Here is a 21465-nt window from a genome sequence, read left to right as displayed (position 1 = left end):
TTGGGGAATCACAGTGGGGTGAGTTAAGGTATGTGAGTCACACGTCTAGATTGTATGCTGGATTGCATGCCTTAGTAATTGGCTTGAGATTTATAGGGAGAGCACCAATGTTGGGAGAATGTTGAAAGGAGAACAAAGACAAGTTGAACTTGAGCAGAAGTATTAAGTCTTTTAAAGGAGAAGATTTCTTTTCCCAAATGAAATTATACATGGGAGCCCAGATTAAAATGTGGCGGCTGTAGTTGATTTGGCAGTAGGATGCTCAGAGGCTAACCTCCTCAGCCTTAGGAAGGTTTGCCCTGAGCACTTTTCTGGAGCCTCTCAGTATACTGAGAACACAGTTTGAAAACCTCTGATTTGAATAAGGATTAGAGGAAAATCAAATGACTTTATTTTATTTTTTTCCAGCTTTATTGAGGTATAAATGACAAAAATTTTATATATTTAGGTTGTGCAACGTGATTTTTTTTTTTTTTTCCCCAAATGGCTTCATTTTAATGTAGGAAGACAAATGGTCACTAACACTGGCTTTTAAGAGGAGAAAGGGGCATATTTGATAGTAACCCCTTATAGGATGCATCGCAAACTCTCCAAATGCAGTTCACTAAGTCAGAGGTGATTTTTTTTCTGCTAGTCTTTGAAGGAAACATCAGAATGTAATTGAAAGAGCTATGGATTAGGAGTTAGATATTTGTGTTTAGTTCCAGTTCTGCAGTTAACTAAATATGTTACTTCAGGTAGTTAAACTTATCTGAATATCATTTTCCCTGAGCTACAAAATGACTTTTAGGGCTCTCATTTCTTTGCTCTCTTATAGTTGGACATTTCTACAATATGCTATAATGATTATAATTGCAACTCTGTAAAAATATGTATGCATTTAAAGAAAGAAGAAAAATAGCATAAGATGAAAGTAATTAAGATCATGGAATTATGTATGCTATTAAAATTTTAATTAAATTTTCCTATAATAGCTTTCCATTTAAAAACTTAAGTTATAAACCAATCATAGAATGAAATTTCCATTTTCATTAAATGATTGGTTTATAACTTTATTTAGAATTTGGAGGAATGAACTTAAGAAAATTTCTTTTCTCTAAATACTTTTCTCTGAAATATAAAATTCCTGTTATTCTGTAAATTTGAATAATTAAGGATTCCCTTTTTCGTACATAGACTGCAATAAAGATCTCTTCTTATGAATGTATGTGATAAAGAGAAGGAAAATGTAATTCACTTTTCCAAAATCAGAGTTGACTTTTGTGTTTAATTGCATTAATTCCATAATCTTCAATTAGGAATGGGTAAATTATGGTAGGAGAATATGAGATGCATATTATAATTCAAATCTATAGTTTATATTTTTCCATGTGCCCTTCCTCCTTTCTGTTATATAAAATAATTCAAATAATTTTGTAAAAATGATACTTATTGTAAAATTTTCCAAGTAACGTGAAAAGTACAAATGAGGAAATTAAAAATTACCATATGCCAACCATCAATGACATTAACAAACATAATGTCATTTACCAAATGTCATTGATGCAGAAAGGAATGATGTCTTTGGTTGTCTGTATGATTTTGATATCTCTCAGATAAAAGTTGAATGTCAATATACAGCATAAGACAGACTTTGGAAAACTTTATAGTCTAGCAGTGATTATCTTGTAGTGTTTTGGTAAACGCTGTTTACTAATTTCTGCTGTTCAGTGGAAGGAGCTACCTATCTCTGATGACATTCTCAAAGCAGAGCAATGTACTTTTAGAACAATTGGCTTTGAAGGGGAGTAATCAGATGGCTTGCCTGGTGCTGTTTGAATTTATGGTAATGACATATTTCAAGTGGTTCTTTTTTAAAAAAAATTTTTATTTTTGGCTGCGTTGGGTCTTCATTGCTGTGCGCGGGCTTTTCTCTAGTTGCGGGGGGGGGCTCTCTTCGTTGCGGTGTGCGGGCTTCTTATTGCAGGGGCTTCTCTTATTGCGGAGCACAGGCTCTAGGCGCGTGGGCTCAGTAGTTGTGGCTCTCGGGCTCTAGAGCGCAGGCTCAGTAGTTATGGTGCACGGGCTTAGTTGCTCTGCAGCATGTGGAATCTTCCTGGACCAGGGCTCAAACCCGTGTCCCCTGCACTGGCAGGCGGATTCTTAACCACTGCGCCACCATGGAAGCCTCTCAAGTGGTTCTTATAAATAGAAAGATCGATTGCAAGCCTTCCCTTTTGGGATCTCCCCTGCGGGGGGCAGGTAGAAGAAAACAAAAACCTAGCATTCTATTCATCCACTGTCTTCCAAAATCTTATTGGTATCTTCTCTGATACTATCTTTTTCTACCCTGGTGGATTTAGATCTTTCTTTGCTGTTTTCAATATTTTATAGAAAGCAAATAATGTTTTGTATAATGACTGGGCAACTTGGTCTTGTTTTCTAGTCGTTCCCACTCAGTTTTCTCTGTTACCATACATATGAAGGAAACTACAACTGATGGAGAGGAGCTTGTTAAAATTGGAAAGTTGAACTTGGTAAGCATCAACATTAGTAACCACTGTTTCATTCTTTCTGGTTTTTTTTTCTAGTTTTATTGAGGCATAATTGCCAAATAAAATTAAGTATTTAAAATGTACAGTGTGGCAGGATATCCTTTCTCATGGCTGAATAATATTCAAGTGTGTATGTGTGTATCACATCACATCTTCTTTATCTGTTCATTCATCAATGGGTACTAAGGCTGTTTCATACCTTGGTTATTGTGAATAATGCAATGAACGTGGGAGTGCTGATATTTCTTTGAGATAGTGATTTCATTTCCTTTGGATACATACCCAGAAGTGGGATTGCTAGGTCAGATGGTAGTTCTATTCCAATGTTTCATTCTTTATCACCTCATAAAGCAGCTTGAAGGTTTGTATTTATAGACAATATTTTTGTAGTCACTGGATTATTAGGTTTGTAGTGGATTGTTAATTATAGAAAAATTACTGGCTATTTTATATATTTATGTACAATACGAGAATGAAAGTCTTCTATTCCAAATCCAATAGACTGAGAACTCACTTTTATTTTTTAAATTTAAGGTTGATCTTGCAGGAAGTGAAAACATTGGACGTTCTGGAGCAGTTGACAAGAGAGCTCGGGAAGCTGGAAATATCAATCAATCCCTGTTGACTTTGGGAAGGGTTATTACTGCTCTTGTAGAAAGAACACCTCATGTTCCTTATCGAGAATCTAAACTAACTAGAATCCTCCAGGACTCTCTTGGGGGACGTACAAAAACATCTATAATTGCAACAGTTTCTCCTGCATCTCTCAATCTTGAGGTAAGCTCTTTGAAAGGTATCCGGAAGTGTAGTAGCTATAATTCTTATTTAATATCACATATTTTTAAAGTTCATCAATTGGCTTCATTCATTCTATACTACAGTAAAAAGAATCTGAGCATTGCATGTGGACATGTAGAGGAGGACACCACTGGAAAAATTGTCTTTCTCCTTTCTGGCAATTTTTAATCTTAAAAAACTACTTACTGGGACTTCCTGGGCATGGTGGTTAAGAATCCGCCTGCCAATGCAGGGGACATGGGTTCGAGCCCTGGTCTGGGAAGATCCCATATGTCGCGGACCAACTAAGCCTATGTGCCACAACTACTGAGCCTGTGCTCTACAGCCTGTGAGCCACAACTACTGAGCCTGCGTGCCACAACTAATGAAGCCTGCGCACCCTAGAACCCGTGCCCCGCAACAAGGGAAGCCACCGCAATGAGAAGCTCACACACTGCAATGAAGAGTAACCCCCGCTTGCCGCAACTAGAGAAAGCCCGCACGCAGCAACAAAGACACAATGCAGCCAAAAATTTAAAAAAAATAAATAAAATAAATAGTTACTTTAGAGGGGTGGGTAGGATGAATTTGGAGATTGGGATTGACATATATACACTACTGTGTATAAAATAGATAACTAATGAGAACCTACTGTATGGCACAGGGAACTCTACTCAGTGCTCTCTGGTGACCTAAATGGGAAGGAAATCCAAAAAAGCGGGGATATATGTATACATATAACTGATTCACTTTGCTGTACAGCAGAAACTAACACAACTTTGTAAAGCAATTATACCCCAATTAAAAAAAAACCAAACTAGTTACTTAATTGCATTTTTCCACACAGTCTTCAAAGAAAATTGCTGTGGTCATTAGCAGTGGATGGTCTAATTGAGGACCTAGAAGTGGGTTAAGTGAATGCTGCTGTTTTAGAGGCTGCTTAGAGAGCACTGAAGATGGGGTTGGATGTGTGGGAACAGGTAGGAAAACCAAGAGAAGCAACAAAGATGGTAAAATCTTATATTGGGTTATGTGCTTTAAATGGAATTAGGAAAAGCTTTTATAAGATCTCTAACTCCCCTTTCATTTAAAAAAATATCTTTATTGGGATATAATTCACATACCATAAAATTCACCCATTAAAAGTATATAATTCAGTGATTTTACTGTATTCACAGAGCTGTGCAACTATCACCAAAATCTAAGTCTAAACATTTTTTTAAATTAATTAATTAATTTTATTTATTTATTTTTGGCTGCGTTGGGTCTTCGTTGCTGGCACGCGGGCTTTCTCTAGTTGCGGTGAGCCGGGACTCCTCTTTGTTGTGGTGCGTGGGCTTCTCATTGCGGTGGCTTCTCTTGTTGAAAATTAGTATTTTCGGTAATTGGCCTTTTCTTTTCATCACAGGAAACTCTGAGTACATTGGAATATGCTCACAGAGCAAAGAACATACTCAATAAGCCTGAAGTTAACCAGAAACTCACCAAAAAAGCTCTGATTAAGGTATTTGTGAATTTTTGTGGAGTAATGTAATCTTGTTTGACAAATGTGAAAATGAGGAGCTGAAATAGATAATTGTTAAAAAAAATTATTAAATTGCCTATGGTAAGGCTTTTCATCTAATGATTTGAACTAAATACCCTATGTGTTAAAATGTTTTTTCTAATGCTAATATGTTGACTTTACCAGCTCTATCAAGTCAGCAAAATTTAAGTATATAATGGTGCTTCAAGGAAGTTTTAATTAGCAGTTCCCTAATGAATAAGCATCTTATTCATTAATGCAAGATATTGAGCATCTTCACATGTTTATTATGCATTTGTATATCTTTTATGTGAAATGTCTACTAAATCCTTTGCCCAATTTTTAATTGGGTTGTCTTTTTATTAAGTTGTAAAGAGTTGTTCATATCTTCTTGATACAAGCCCTTTATGAGATTATTTGTAAATATTTCCTCCCAGTCTGGCTTGTCTTTTCCTTTTCTTGGTAATAGTTTTTTTTTTTTTTAATTGAAGATTTTATTGAGGTAACTGTAGATTCACATGCAGTTGGAAGAAATAATACAGAGAGATCCTTTGTACATTTTATCAAACAATATAGTAAAAAATCACCATAGGGATATTGACATTAATAACAACTCACTGATCTCATTCCCCAATTTTCCTTGTATTCACGTGTGTGTGTTTAGTTAATGCTATACAATTTTGTCACATGTGTAGGTTCATGGAGCCACCACCACAGTAAAGATACTGAACAGTTCCGTCATAATAAGGATTCCTCATTGCCCTTTTATAATCTTTTCCTTCCCACTTTCACCTCCCCTCGCTAATCTCTGCTATCCACTATCTGTACTCTATTTCTAAACCTTTGCCATTTCAAAAGTGTTATTGAATGGAATCATATAGTATGCAAACTTTTGGGATTGCCTTTTTTTCACTCAGCATAATTCCCTGGAGGTTCACCTGACTTGTGCATATCAATAGATTTTCCTTTTTAGTGCTGAGGAATATTCCATGGTATGTGTATACCATACATACAGTTTGTTGTCAGATTCACCTGTTGAAAGACATATGGGCTGATTTCAATTTTTCACAATTATAAATAAAACTGCTTTGATCATTTGTTTACAGTAATTTGTGTACACATAAATTTTCATTTTTCTGGGATGATTGCCCAAGAGTATAATTGTTGTGTTGTATGGTAATTGAATGATAAGTTTTTAAGGAACTGCCAAGCTGTTTTCCAGAGCGGCTATACCATTTTACATTCCCACTAGCAATGTATGAGTCATCTAGTTTCTCCACATCCTTACCAGCATTTGGTGTTGTAACTATTTTTTATTTTAATCATTCTGATGAGTATGGTAGGTAATAAATAATATCTCACTGTGGTTTTAACTTACATTTCTGTACTGGCTAATGATGTTGAATGTCTTTTCATGTCCTTATTTGCTGTTTGTTACCCTCTTTGGTAAAATGTCTGTTCATGTTTTTAGGCCCATTTTCTAATTGGATTATTTGTTGTGGTGGTGGTGGTTTGAAAGTTTTTAATATGTTCTACATACTAGTCCTTTGTCACAAACATGGTTTGCAATTATTATCCCCCAGGCTGTACTTTTCTTCTCATCCTCTTCTCATGGGCTTTTGCAGAGCAAGTGTTTATAATTTCGATGTGGTCTAACTTGTCAATTTTTTTCTTTTATGCATTGTGTTTTTGGTGTCAATTGCAAGAACTCTTTGCCTACCTCTAGATCCTGAAGATTTTTTCCTTTTTTTTTTTTTAAATGAAGGTTTTGTATTTCTACATCTCACATTTAATTTCATGATCCATTTTGAGTTGATTTTTGTATAAGGCATAAGACTTAGATCAAGGTACATTTTTTTCACCTGTGGGGTGTCTGGATGGCTTTAGCATTCTTTGTTGAAAAAGCTATGTTTTCTCCATTAAACTGATTTTGCACCATTGTGAAAAATCAGTTGGGTATATTTGTGTGGGCACATGTCTGGGCTTTCTATTCTGTTCCATTGATTTATGTCTGTCCGTCCACTAATATACAGTTTTAATTACTGTAGCTTTTTAAAAAAGATTTTTATTGGAGTATAGTTGATTTACAATGTTGTGTTAATTTCAGGTGTACAGCAGTGTAATACCTCTTGGAATCAGTTTAAAGGAAGTTTATTTGAGAAAACCTCTTTTTTCATAAAGAGCCTCAAAATTGTCAGGACCTGAGGAAAACTACAATGATTTTATATTCATTGTTATAAAAATGCCAGGCTCTTTTATAAGCATTAATTTTATTTAGACACTTGAATTTTTGAACCCTAATGTTATTATTAAATCTAAAATATTTAACAGTAATTCTTTAAGATGATAAAATATTCAGTCATTTTAAAAATTTCAGTTGTTTCAGTGTATATTTTTAATAGTTTGTTTTAGGATCTAATTAAGGTTTACCCTTTGCAACTTTTTGATCTATCTTTAGGTTTCAATACATTGTTTCTTCTTCCATCTACTTTCCCTCATATAATGTATTTGTGGAAGTATCTGTATTATTGTCCTGTAGAAGTTTCCTGTACTATCTTGACATGTTCTATTCTTCATATTTTCTATAAATTGGTAGTTGGATTTTGAGGCTTGATAGATTCAGGTTTTATTTATTTATATATTTTTGGCCAAACTAGTTCATAGGTGGTGGTATGTTCTCCCACTAGGAAGCACAGAACGTGGTTCTTTCTTTTTTTGAGGGGAATTGATTATATTCAAGTGACTTGATCCATTAGTTCTTTAACGATCGCAAAATGATAATTTTCTAATTCAATTATTCTTTCTTAGTTGATTGCTGGACTACCTCCATAAGGAGGAACTTTCCCTCAGCTACCCAAGGGTATAATTCTTATAGGAAAGGCAGGACAAATGCTTGATTCATTTCCTTTGACAGTTTTGAGAGTAATGAGTTGGTTTCCCAGCTTTCTTAACATCATTATAAACTCATGGACTTAAAATATTTGTGCTTACCAATTGTAGTTATACTAACTACAATTGTAGTTATAATATCCTCACTGATGTTCAAACTGTCCCGTCTTTGGTCAGTGGGTACCTCTTAAGTGGGTTCTTGAGTCCTTTTCACTAGCCTAGGCTTCTTTGGCTTTCTTCCTATTTTGTTTGACAAGATGTTGTAGGTTCATCCTGAATGTTTCTTGCCCCAGTCCTAGAGTCAGACGCTTCTCTAAGAAATCCTGGTTCCTTTTAATGTGAGATGCTATTTAGAGACAAACCTGGGTACTGGAGGTTGTGTTTTTTCTTCAGAAGCCTGTATTTTTATAATGAGCACATTTAAAGGAGTTTTGGAAGCTGTTGAAACACTTTATTCTAAACAGATTAATATTGAATGAAAAGTATGGTTATGACTTTTTATCATACATTTTTATGCTTTAAAAAACATAGGAGGGCTAACTTTGTTTTATTTATTGCATATCTTCCCCAAACTGAAGTGTTACATTGACATGACATTCTTCTTGCATAGGAGTATACAGAAGAGATAGAGCGTCTGAAACGAGATCTTGCTGCAGCCCGTGAAAAAAATGGAGTGTACATTTCTGAAGAAAATTTCAGGTAAGCCCTTGGCTATGGGAATTAATTTCTAAGAGTAAGCATTTTCTGGTAATAGGCTGTTTGAAGTGCCTTCTATAGATGCTTCTTTTCATTTTGACATTAACAAATAGTTATGAAACAGTTTAAAACTCTTTTTATGTAACTTTATTTTTAGATAATGATAGATTCATATGAAGTTGTAAGAAGAGTACAGAGGTCCTATGTATTTTTCACCCAGTTTCCCACATCTTAAGTAACTGTTTGTACAGTATCAAAACTGGGAAATTGACACTAGTACAATGTGTGTGTATAATTCTACCTCATTTTATTGCATTTGTAGATTTGCTATAGTTCTACAGTTAAGATGCAGATTTATCCTATCATTACAAACATCTTGCTCTTGCTACCCCTCTGTAGTCATATTCATTAACCCTTCTTCCCCAATGATCCCTAACCCCTGGCAACCACTAATCTGTTCACTTTTTTTTTTAATATATATTTATTTATTTGGCTGCGTCGGGTCTTTGTTGCGGCATGCAGGATCTTAGTTGTGGCACATGGGCTTCTCTCTAGTTGTGGCACACAGGCTCAGTAGTTGTGGCATGCGGGCTTAGTTGCCCCGCAGCATGTGGGATCTTAGTTCCCTGACCAGGGCTCGAACCCACATCCCCTGCATTGAAAGGCGGATTCTTAACCACTAGACCACCAGGGAAGTCCCTCTGTTCACTTTTTAACCCTGGAGTAGTTTGTTTCAAGGAAAGTTTCCACTGAAGCTTTATGTAGAAACAACAATAATAACAGAGGCAGAAGGCAAGTGGGATGCTAAGGATTATAACTTGAAAATTCCTGAATGCGTTTATCCTTGATACTAAGGAGGGTGACTTTCACAGGGCATTTTTGATAATAACCAAAAGCATTTTAATATAACCTTTTACTCTTTTATAGATGTTATATTACATGATCATTCTAATTAATGGTATATAAATCATTTAATAAACTCATTTTTTCCATTTATTTTCAATTACCATAATGTGCTATATCCTCCTGATTGTTGTTCATATGTTAGTTTTACAAATGCTCAAATTTATATTGTGTATTGTAGGGTATTAAACAATAATTCTCCTTTCATTCTTCCTATGTGACTTTAGTTTTGTTTGTTCCTTTCATGGCCCATACCCAGTTGGCAAAAACATTTTTACAAAAATCTTTCGTAAATTTGCACTTAATTCTTAAACTTGATATTTTAAAATGTTTTCTTTTTTCTGTTTCTCTGGTTTTCAGATATACTCCTCTACCATACACACTAGTGCTGCATTATTTTTTTTCAAGTGTTCACTTTACAGGTGTCCCTATTTCTATCATTTTAATATTTTTTATATGTTATATCTTATTCAATAAAAACATTTTATATTTTAAGTTTGGTATCAGAATGCTAGAAAACCCAACTTAAACTGACTTAAAACAGCAAGGATATTTAGTCCAGTAACTCAAGGATCCTGTTTCCTGTCCTGAGTGGTAACTTTCTTCTAGGGCTAGCTGTTCATCAGGGAAGATGGTCAGCAGCAGAACAGCTACCTTCTCTCATTCATGTCTCATGTGGATGAGAAGCTGCCTGTCCTTTAACCATCAAAACTGGCCAGGGGAACATCACTTGTTGATTAGTTTAGTCCTCAGTTATGTCCTTGTATGACCAATACAAAGGCAAAGGAGTTGAATTTCCCTGATTGTCTTGAGCCAGTCAGGCTTATTCCCTGGATTTAGGAATGGATTAGGCCCCCCACCCACCCCCCATACAGGTTGGCTGCTGTGCAGTCAGGGGAGAGTAATTCCCCAGAGTAAATCTGGATGCTGGAAATAGGTGCTTAGTAGGCAACCAGTGGATATCTACAAGTGGTTTTGTCTCTTGATTTGCTAATATGGTATCTTTTGCTGTTAGTAGTCAAACATTGGACACTGCAGACTTAATTTTCTTATCTTCTGTTCATCTCTTTGATGGAGTTTAGATTAAGAAATAACTTTAGTTTGTCCATCCCATTATTTTAAGGACAGTGTTTACTCATAATAGGCATGAGGCATGATCTGAAATAAAGTTAATTCTGAAAAAGCTCTTAGAATTATTATACCATAAGTCAGAGAAAGATCACAAAAGCTACAGCCAACATTTAAACATTTATCCCAAGTTTAATAGACCTTTTAAAACTATATCAAAACTATATCATTCCCTCCAGCCTCTGCCCACTCAGCTGGCCTGCCATAGCCAGCCAGCACATACTGTCTGCACAGGGGATGTGTCTATACAAGGCCATCCATGCCTTTAAGCCTGGGAGAGGTAGTATACTAATTTGAAAAGATATATGTTCCCATATGTTCATTGCAGCACCATTTATAATAGTTAAGATGTGGAACCAACCTAAGTGTCCATTGACAGATGAATAAAGAAAGTGTGATACATAAATAATGAAATACTACACAGCCATGAAAAAGAATGAAATCTTGCCATTAATGTCAACATGGATAGATCTAGAGGGTATTATGCTAAGTGAAATGAGTCAGATACAAACAAATTTATGATTTCACTTATATGTTGAACCTAAAAAAACCAAACAAATGAACAAACGTAATAAAACAGAAGCAGACTCATAGATACAGAGGACAAATTGGTGGTTCCTAGTGAGGAGGGTGGTGAGGGAGTGGGCAAAAGAGGTGAAGGGGATTAAGGGGTACAAAATTCCAGTTATATAAGTCAGTCACAGGGATGTAATGTAAAGCATAGGGAATATAGTCAATAATATTGTAATAATTTTACATGATGACAGATGGTAACTAGACTTATTGTGGTGACCATTTTGTGATGTATAAAAATATCAAATCACTATGTTGTACACCTGAAACTAATATAATATTGTAAGTCAATAATACTTCAATTAAAAATCATTTATCAAAACTATATAATTCATTAAATAACAATGTTGCATCCCTCTTGTATATTCAGTATAGGAAAAGCATTTCAAATATCCCATTCTACTTTAAAGAGCTATTTCCAATAAGGAACTAATATAGTTATCAAAAGACTGTTAGAATTAACTCTCCTCTTATACTTCAGTTCTGTCTTTTCCTTTAATTAACAATATCTCTAGCTAATAATTTGAGGAAATCTACATTCTTAAAATTCTTTGCCATTTAAGCACAGTGCGGAATAGAAAATGATTGGTAGTTACGAGGGAACTAGAAGAAGGCAAAAGATAGCACTGACTTCTGAAACTTGCTAATGCTCAAAAAATCAGAGAGCCCCGTTAAAGCAGACCAGAATTGTCTGGTCCAAAATGTCAGTAGTGCTAAGGCTGAGGAACTGTGCTTTAGAGAATAATCGTTTATCTCATGAGGACTTTTGTGGTGGTGTGACAGTGGTATGTGACAGTGGGGTGTGTATTGGGGTATGGGTGCTGGGAGCAGGGGAGTGTAATTGCTCTATATACATACTTTAGTTTCCCAGGTTTTCGCCCCTTATCTCACCCCTTCCTCCTGTGACACTTGATGCCTTCACATCACAAGCCTCTCCTGGATTCTGTGTGTCTTGTTTATACTTCATATTCCTGATTCCTGACAGACACCTAGCTGTATGTCCCACCTCTACTTTTTTTATGTGGGTTATAATCTTCTGTCATCTTTGTAGCTTCTCAAATTATATATACACACATGTTTTTTCCCCCTCATAGGTAGGGATTCTCAGTTTCAAAATGGAGAAAACAAGAAAAAGTCTATTTCTAAACCAAGGACAAAGAATACATTTGTTTTCTGCACTTAGTATCTATCTCTTGACACTTAGGCATCATTGTCATGATAGTGATAAATGGTAGAGATTATATGTAACTGCCTCAATTGTGTTAGAATAAATTTTATAAGAATTAGGAAAAAATATTAACTGTCAAACTCCTTTTAAATTTTATTTTAGAGCCATGAGTGGAAAACTAACTGTTCAAGAAGAACAAATTTTAGAATTGCTTGAAAAAATTGCTGCTGTTGAGGAAGAGCTAAGTAGGGTAAGCATTCAAAACTATATTGAATGTCATGCAAAAAGCAAATATTAAAGGACAATTTCAGAAGGTGATGGACCTGATATTTTTTCTTTAAGATTTTTTTTCTTGCTGACCTTTAAACTAAAAGTAAGTTGTATCACAATATTTTTACTATCATCAATGATAATGAAGAAGCTGACTATTTTGACACTTATATTAATGCAACATTTTAAGAAATTAACTGAATTGTACAATTTAATGTTAAAGCTAAATAGTGAATGCTGAGACATTTTCATCAACATGTTTATCAGCTGAGGAAATGCAGATGTTGGGAGAAACCAGATGTTAAATAACTAAGGTAGAAAGACCTGACCCTTCAGTGCCACCCTCACACTGGCAGTGTTGGAAGGAATCTGAAGAATTAACACCACTCCATTAGACCTATTACTTGTTTTTTGTTTGTTTGTTTGTTGCATGGCTTGTGGGATCTTAGTTCCCTAACCAGGGATCAAACCTGTGCCCCCTGCACTGGAAGCGCAGAGTCCTAACCACTGGACCGCCAGGGAACTACCCTGTTACTTGTTTTTAATGAATTTATAGGAAGAAACCAGATGCCATATAAAATGTTCTAACGTACCTGGTAACTTGTTACAACTTTTACATGGAAATAATTTGTTTGGTTCTTCTAACATTATATTACGAACTAGCCAGGTATCTCAACAACCAGTTCTGCGTTTTTTAATTCTTCAAAAAAAATGTTTAATGTGTTATAGGTTACAGAATTGTTTACGGATAATAAAAATGAACTTGACCAGTGTAAATCTGACCTGCAAAATAAGACACAGGAACTTGAAACCACTCAAAGACATTTACAAGAAACGAAATTACAGCTTGTTGAAGAAGAATATTTCACATCAGCTTTGGAAAGTACTGAGGAGAAACTTCATGATACTGCCAGCAGGGTTTGTCCTTTGTTTTAATTTGTACTTGCATTAAAGAAATTAAAGAATGGGTAGGAGTAACTCTTAGCTTAAGCATTAATTGTGAAATTCTATTTATTCACCCCAAATGATACTTCCATCCATTTAAGAAACATTATGTTACTATTTCGTCTAAATTTGCTTCACTAGAGATGCTAATTTAAGAAAAAACTATTCCTAAAGTTTTGAAAATAGAACATGACTTTAATATACTTTGTGGATGTTTAGAATAATGGTGTTGTAATGCTTTACCTGTGGTCATGGTTGAGATTAATCAGTCTTCAAGAATTTAGTATCTTCTAATGAGTATTCAATTTTTTATTAGGTGTAATTTTCCTAGGAATTAGTAACATATAATGGGGGAAAAAATTTGTGAGGGAGCATAATTACTAAAATAGATTGGCAAAATCAGTTTTCCTTGTCTAGATGGCTAGGGGAGGGGAAATAAACATTCCTGGATAAATTAGCATAAGTTTAAAATTTTCTTCTGATACAATATATAAAATTTACTAGTTCTTATCAGGAAAAATCCTTATGAAGCACAGATATTTTCATTAGACTGCTTTTGTCATATCCATCTTATCAACACTTATTTTTAAAAATCATATATAGTTGCTTAACACAGTTGAAGAAACTACAAAAGATGTATCTGGTCTCCATTCTAAACTGGATCGTAAGAAGGCAGTTGATCAGCACAATGCAGAAGCTCAGGATATTTTTGGCAAAAACCTGAATAGTCTGTTTGATAGTATGGAAGAATTAATTAAGGATGGCAGCACAAAACAAAAGGCCATGCTAGAAGTTCATAAAACCTTGTTTGGTAAGTTCAGGCATTTCTAATTCTAATCTTTGTGTGTTTAGTGTGAGACTAATTTCAAAACTGATAATTAAATATCATAAAAACTCAGGTGACAGTGTCAGTAGTCCCCTCCAATGCACACTATCTATTCAGACTAGGGATTAATGCCTTTGAATTAAAACAAATGTTAGTTGAGTTTTTTCTATAAAACTCATTACATACCTTGTTACATATCTTGGGTTTCCTTATTGAAATTTTCTGTGCATAAACATTCTCCAACTTTTTTTTTCTTTTGAGAATGTGTATTTTGAATGTTTGCTATATTGTCAGAATATATGGGTATTATTTTTAACCATAACCATTGTTGTTATCTTCATTTAGGAAAGTAAGTATCCATTCGTTTATTATTATTTTAAATTTATGTATGTATGTATGTATGTATGGCTACGTTGGGTCTTCATTGCTGCGCACAGGCTTTCTCTAGTTGCGGCGAGCCGAGGCTACTCTTCATTGCTGCGTGTGGGCTTCTCATTGCGATGGCTTTTCTTATTGTGGAGCTCTAGGCTCCTGGGCTTCAGTAGTTGTGGCACACGGGCTCAGTAGTTGTGGCTCGCGGGCTCTAGAGTGCAGGCTCAGTAGTTGTGGTGCACAGGCTGAGTTGCTCCCTGGCATGTGGGATCTTCCCAGACCAGGGCTCGAACCTGTGTTCCCTGCATTAGCAGGCGGATTCTTAACCACTGCGCCACCAGGGAAGTCCCCCATTTGTTTATTATTAAAGTATTGTCTTCACTATAGAAAAGTTGGAAGATGCAGAAATGTAAAAAATTGTAAAAATCACCTAGATCTAGTCACTCTAAGCTAACCACTAAAAATTTTGTTTATTGATTTCTAGTTTCTCTTCTTTAACCTCTTTTATCTGCAGTAATACTGTGTATTACCTTCAATTAGAGATTAGTTTTTAGAATATTCTAACTCTTGATTTACACTGAGTTATAGTTTTGGGTCTGATACATCTACAGATGTGCCAAGTGCTTACTGAGTACTGCAGGAACGTATTTAATTTATATTTACAATAATTCCATGCTTATGTAGTGAGCCAATTATTTTAAGCTTATTTGTTATTACAAATTTCCACAACAAGGATATAATTTTTCCAACCTCTTTGAACGTTGTATTTGTATTTAAATATATTTATTGCCGAGTTTAAATCTTCTTTTTTTTTTGGTATAGGTAACCTGCTGTCTTCCAGTGTCTCTGCATTAGACACGATTACTACAACAGCACTTGGATCTCTCACATCTATTCCAGAAAATGTGTCTACACTTGTTTCTCAGATTTCTATTATGATATTAAAAGAACAATCATTAGCAGCAGAAAGTAAAACTGTACTTCAGAAATTGATTGTTAGTAAATCTCTTATTTTTGAAGGGTTACATTTGATAAGTCTTCAAAACCAGTGTTAACGGCTATTCTTTCATCTTAAGCTTTACTAGACACAATGGTAAACATATCACTTTAAGAGAGTAGGTTTATATTTTTAAAGGCAAATCTCTTCACTGTTTTTTTCTCCCAGAAAGATTAATTTCCAAACGTATATATATAACTTTTGAAACTTCTTTCACTTACGTCCTGTAACATAAAGAGTAGGAGTTAGTAAGCCTTTTAATAACTAGAAATAGTAGGTTTAGCTTCACGTGAATTCAAGGGACCCATGACTTGTTAGCTGGCTCAGAAATTGGTCATTCATCTTTTTCTCAAGGGTCCTGGAATAGTCATGCTAATGTTACTCTGACCCAACCAGGAGATATTAGGTAGTTAATTTTAAAACTACAGAAATTCAGAAAAATGTGCAAGAAAAATGACTTACAGAATTTGGAGAACGTATATAAAATTTGTGGGGTCAGATATGTGTGATCAAGCCCTTCTGGCCTTTATCTGTGAGGCTGTTTTTCATAATTCTATAGAAGCCAGCCATCTAATTACACAATGTTGTTTACCTTTTCCATACTTGATTTGTATATACCCTTTATTTTGTAATTGTATCATTTGTCTAGGAAGTTCTTAGTCATCTCACTTTTTTTTCTTTGTACAGGCTCGCTGCCTCCCTTTTTGAGTTTAACGATATTTGTTGAACATTTTCCAAGTTCAAATGTTCACTGACACTGCCTAAATTCAGTGCTTATGACATTTGGTAGATTTCTTCAGTCACCCAAATTTAAAAAAGTTAAAAGATACTCTGTTGGTACCAACTTTTTGGAAATTGATTCATTTGCTAAATGGTAGTCTGTATTTATTGATGACTTCCTATCAAGCTATAAGCAAGCTTGAGTCTGAAGAGATGATTGCTGCTCCCACAGAATGAGTTGAAATTAGTATGCTTGCTCTTCTTTCAAAAGAAAACCAGTACCCTTTGAAGTATTTACTAATTATTTCTGTTATAGTTCCTCATGCTTGCCCTAGTAAAAGGAGCTTTGTTCTGAATTCTTTTCTTCTTTTTATAAAAATTCCCAATCTACAGTACTTTCTCAACTTTTCTATGTAACTTGACAAGAACAAGAACCTTGACAAGTTCTTCTGATACAATAGGATACAACTCGCCAGGTCTTCAAATTTAAATACCTCCAGCCCAAAGCCTACTTTTGAAGACTATTTGGTTTCAGCATTTTTGACTTAGTAATCTAAACTTGTTTGAAATTTATTTCGTTAAAATATAGTTGTAGGTGTTTTTTTTGCTTCCTTTGTTTGCAATGCTGAAATCTTATCAAATGACTGTCACTTTCCCCTCATCTGAATTCTTGACTTCTGTTGCAGTAGACTGTTAAAAATCTATTGTACATCAAGCAACAATTTTTGTAATTACTGTATGCAGGATTAAGTGATTTATGATGAATATAAACTCTAGTAATAAATAGGCTCTGTAGGGTATACAGAATAGAGAATGGATACTTAGGATTTTAATATGCATATGTTTAGTTAACACAGTATTTAAGATATTATGATTTAACCAGCCAGACTTATGGAAGTGAAAATATTCTTTTTAAAGAGTTGTTTGTTTATTTTCAAAACCAGAATGTACTTAAGAGTGACCTCCTCAGTTCACTGGAAACAGTTTTATCACCCACTGTGATATCTATACTGGAAATCAATAGTCAACTAAAACATATTTTCAAGACTTCATTGATACTGGCTAATAAGGTAACAAATATTCTTATTATCTCAAATTGTTGTTTAAGAAAGAAACTCTGTCTGTGGCCACATCTAGAGAGATGTCCACATGCAAAACCCATGGGTTGTGAGAAGGAATCTGGAAGAGGGAGGAGATAGGATGCTCTCTGCCATTGATGCGGTCAGCAGAATCATGGCGAAGAAAAATGAGAGGGAATGATCTTCAAGATAAATATTTAACTTCACATAGTAACATATATAGCGGTCTATCATATGGTGGGTGAGGAAGATATACATATGAACGTATACCCATATATGTATGCATAAATGCCTCAACATGGATAATAAAAAACCTCTGAAAGTGTTTAGAAACGGTAACAATCATCTCTCAGAGGTGGGAGTGGGACTGGGTGGGGTTCTAGGGGCTGAAGGGGAAAGGGACTATTCTCTGCATACTGTTTTCTACCTTTTCTATTTTGTATGTATTCAAAAAAATAAAAATAAATAAATAAATGAATTTAAAACATTTTTAACTTAAGAAAAGAAATTAATTTTTTTTAGCATCTTTATTGGAGTATAATTGCTTTACAATGGTGTGTTAGTCTCTGCTATATAACAAAGTGAATCAGCTATACGTATACATATATCCCCATATCTCCTCCCTCTTGTGTCTCCCTCCCACCCTCCCTATCCCACCCCTCTAGGTGGACACAAAGCACCAAGCTGATCTCCCTGTGCTATGTGGTTGCTTCCCGCTAGCTATCTCTTTACATTTGGTAGTGTATATATGTCCATGCCACTCTCTCACTTCGTCCCAGCTTACCCTTCCCCCTCCCCATGTCCTCAAGTCCATTCTCTATGTCTGCGTCTTTATTCCTGTCCTGCCCCTAGGTCCTTCAGAACCATTTTTTTCCTTTTTTTTTAGATTCCATATATATGTGTTAGCATATGGTATTTGTTTTTCTCTTTCTGACTTACTTCACTCTGTATGACAGATTCCAGGTCCATCCACCTCACTACAAATAACTCAATTTCGTTTCTTTTTATGACTGAGTAATATTCCATTGTATATATGTGCCACATCTTTATCCATTCATCTGTCGATGGACACCTAGGTTGCTTCCATGTCCTGGCTATTGTAAATAGAGCTGCAGTGAACATTGTGGTACATGTATCTTTTTGAATTATGGTTTTCTCAGGGTATATGCCCAGTAGTGGGATTGCTGGGTCATATGGTAGTTCTATTTTTAGTTTTTTAAGGACCCTCCATGCTGTTCTCCATAGTGGCTGTATCAATTTACATTCCCACCAACAGTGCCAGAGGGTTCCCTTTTCTCCACACCCTCTCCAGCATTTGTTGTCTGTAGATTTTTGATGATGGCCATTCTGACTGGTGTGAGGTGACCCAAGATATGATCTTTCCTGGAGAATGTTCCATGAGCACTTGAGAAGAAAGTGTATTCTGTTGTTTTGGATGGAATGTCCTATAAATATCAATTAAGTCCATCTTGTTTAATGTATCATTTAAAGCTTGTGTTTCCTTATTTATTTTCGTTTTGATGATCTGTCCATTGGTGAAAGTGGGGTGTTAAAGTCCCCTACTATGATTGTGTTACTGTCGATTTCCCCTTTTATGGCTGTTAGCATTTGCATTATGTATTGAGGTGCTCCTATGTTGGGTGCATAAATATTTACAATTGTTTTATCTTCTTCTTGGATTCATCCCTTGATCATTATGTAGTGTCCTTCTTTGTCTCTTGTAAATAGTCTTTATTTTAAAGTCTATTTTGTCTGATATGAGAATTGCTATCCAGCTTTCATTTAATTTCCATTTGCATGGAATATCTTTTTTCCATCCCCTCACTTTCAGTCTGTATGTGTCCCTAGGTCTGAAGTGGGTCTCTTGTAGACAGCATATATGCAGGTCTTGTTTTTGTATCCATTCAGCCAGTCTGTGCCTTTTGGTTGGAACATTTAATCCATTTACATTTAAGGTAGTTATGGATATGTATGTTCCTATTATCATTTTCTTAATTGTCCTGGGTTTGTTATTGTAGGTCTTTTCCTTCTCTTGTTTTTCCTGCCTCGGGAAGTTCCTTTAGCATTTGTTGTAAAGCTGGTTTGGTGGTGCTGAATTCTCTTTGCTTTTGCGTGTCTGAAAATGTTTTAATTTCTCTGTTGAATCTGAATGAGATCCTTGCTGGGTAGAGTATTCTTGGTTGTAGGTTTTTCCCTTTCATCACTTTAAATATGTCCTGCAACTCCCTTCTGGCTTGCAGAGTTTCTGCTGAAAGATCAGCTGTTAACCTTATGGAGATTCCCTTGTATGTTATTTGTTGTTTTTCCCTTGCTGCTTTTAATATTTTTTCTTTGTATTTAATTTTTGATCATTTGATTAATATGTGGCTTGGCATGTTTCTCCTGGTTTTATTCTGTATGGGACTCTCTGTGCTTCCTGGACTTGACTATTTCCTTCCTGTATTAGGGAAGTTTTCAACTGTAATCTCTACAAATATTTTCTCAGTCCCTTTCTTTTTCTCTTCTTCTTCTGGGACCCCTATGATTCAAATGTTTGTGTGTTTAGTGTTGTCCCAGAGGTCTCTGAGACTGTCCTCAGTTCTTTTCATTCTTTTTTCTTTTTTCTGCTCTGTGGTAGTTATTCCCACTATTTTATCTTCCAGGTCACTTATCTGTTCTTCTGCCTCAGTTATTCTGCTACTGATTCCTTCTAGAGAATTTTTAATTTCATTTATTGTGAAATTTCATTTATTGTGTTGTTGATCATTGTTTGTTTGCTTTTTAGTTCTTCTAGGTCCTTGTTAAACGTTTCTTGTATTGTCTCCATTCTATTTCCAAGATTTTGGATCTTCTTTACTATCATTATTCTGAATTCTTTTTCAGGTATACTGGCTACTTCCTCTTCATTTGTTTCGTCTGGTGGGTTTTTACCTTGCTCCTTCATCTGCTGTGTGTTTCTCTGTCTTCTCATTTTGCTTAACTTACTGTGTTTGGGGTCTGCTTTTCGTAGGCTGCAAGTTCGTATTTCCCATTGGTTTTGGTGTCTGCCCCCAGTGGCTAAGATTGGTTCAGTGGGTTGTGTAGGCTTCCTGGTGGAGGGGACTGGTGCCTGTGTTCTGGTGGATGAGGCTGGATCTTGTCTTTCTGGTGGGTAGGACCACGTTTGGTGGTGTGTTTTGGGGTGTTTGTGACCTTATTATGATTTTAGGCAGCCTCTCTGCTAATGGGTGGGGTTGTGTTCCTGTCTTGCTAGTTGTTTGACATAGGGGGTCCAGCACTGTAGCTTGCTGGTCGTTGAGTGGACCTGGGTCTTTCTTAGCGTTGAGATGGAGATCTCTGGGAGAGCTTTCGCCATTTGGTATTACGTGGAGCCGGGAGGTCTCTGGTGGACCAATGTCCCGAACTTGGCTCTCCCACCTCAGAGGCACAGGCCTGACACCCAGCCGGAACACCAAGACCCTGTCAGCCGCACAACTTTTGGGAAGTCTGAGGTATTGTGCCAGCGTTCATTAGGTGTTCTGTAGGAGTTGTTCCACATGTAGATGTATTTCTGATGTATTTGTGGGGAGGAAGGTGATCTCCACATCTTACTCCTCCGCCATCTGGAAGGTCTCCACGAAATTAATTTTTTTTTTTTCTTCAAAGATAGAAGATCAGAAGAAGGAAATGGATGGCTTTCTCAGTACACTGTGTAACAATCTACATGAACTAAAAGAAGATACAATTTCTTCCTTGGCTGAAACACAGAAGCTTTGTGAAAACTTAACTGAAGACCTGAAGACAATAAAGAAAATCCATTCACAGGTATCTTATTTAGGTGATTTAAGGAGCGTAAAAAGAAAGTATTATGATCTTTAACCTGATAATCCCTGTTACAGACTCAAAGCTATATAACTAAATTAGAATCCTGAAAATACCATAGCCACTTTTGCTTACAACAGTAATTAATGTGAAATAATTGAGAGTATTTCTCTTGATCAGTTAATATTTGATGATTTGCTACATGTAGAGCCCTATGCTAAAGCACAATAAAACGTAATAGTCCTTCCCTCACATCAAGAAGAAAGATGAACTGCAGAAATAT

At 35.6% G+C, this 21465-nt stretch overlaps 1 protein-coding gene across 1 annotated transcript in view; it reads left to right on the top strand.

Moving 5' to 3' along the window:
- Positions 1 to 21465, top strand: part of KIF11 (kinesin family member 11) — a 49935-nt gene that overhangs the window by 6040 nt on the left and 22430 nt on the right. The window contains exons 7-16 of the mRNA XM_067709988.1: positions 2426 to 2516; positions 3069 to 3311; positions 4720 to 4815; positions 8336 to 8424; positions 12356 to 12443; positions 13193 to 13381; positions 14012 to 14219; positions 15429 to 15601; positions 17268 to 17393; positions 21027 to 21185. Coding sequence (XP_067566089.1) covers positions 2426 to 2516; positions 3069 to 3311; positions 4720 to 4815; positions 8336 to 8424; positions 12356 to 12443; positions 13193 to 13381; positions 14012 to 14219; positions 15429 to 15601; positions 17268 to 17393; positions 21027 to 21185 — 1462 coding nt within the window. The remainder of the gene's footprint in view (positions 1 to 2425; positions 2517 to 3068; positions 3312 to 4719; positions 4816 to 8335; positions 8425 to 12355; positions 12444 to 13192; positions 13382 to 14011; positions 14220 to 15428; positions 15602 to 17267; positions 17394 to 21026; positions 21186 to 21465) is intronic.

The sequence above is a fragment of the Pseudorca crassidens genome, chromosome 16 (genome assembly GCF_039906515.1).
Source record: "Pseudorca crassidens isolate mPseCra1 chromosome 16, mPseCra1.hap1, whole genome shotgun sequence".
Classification (NCBI taxonomy): Eukaryota; Metazoa; Chordata; class Mammalia; order Artiodactyla; family Delphinidae; genus Pseudorca; species Pseudorca crassidens.
This window is presented reverse-complemented; position numbering and strand designations above follow the sequence as displayed.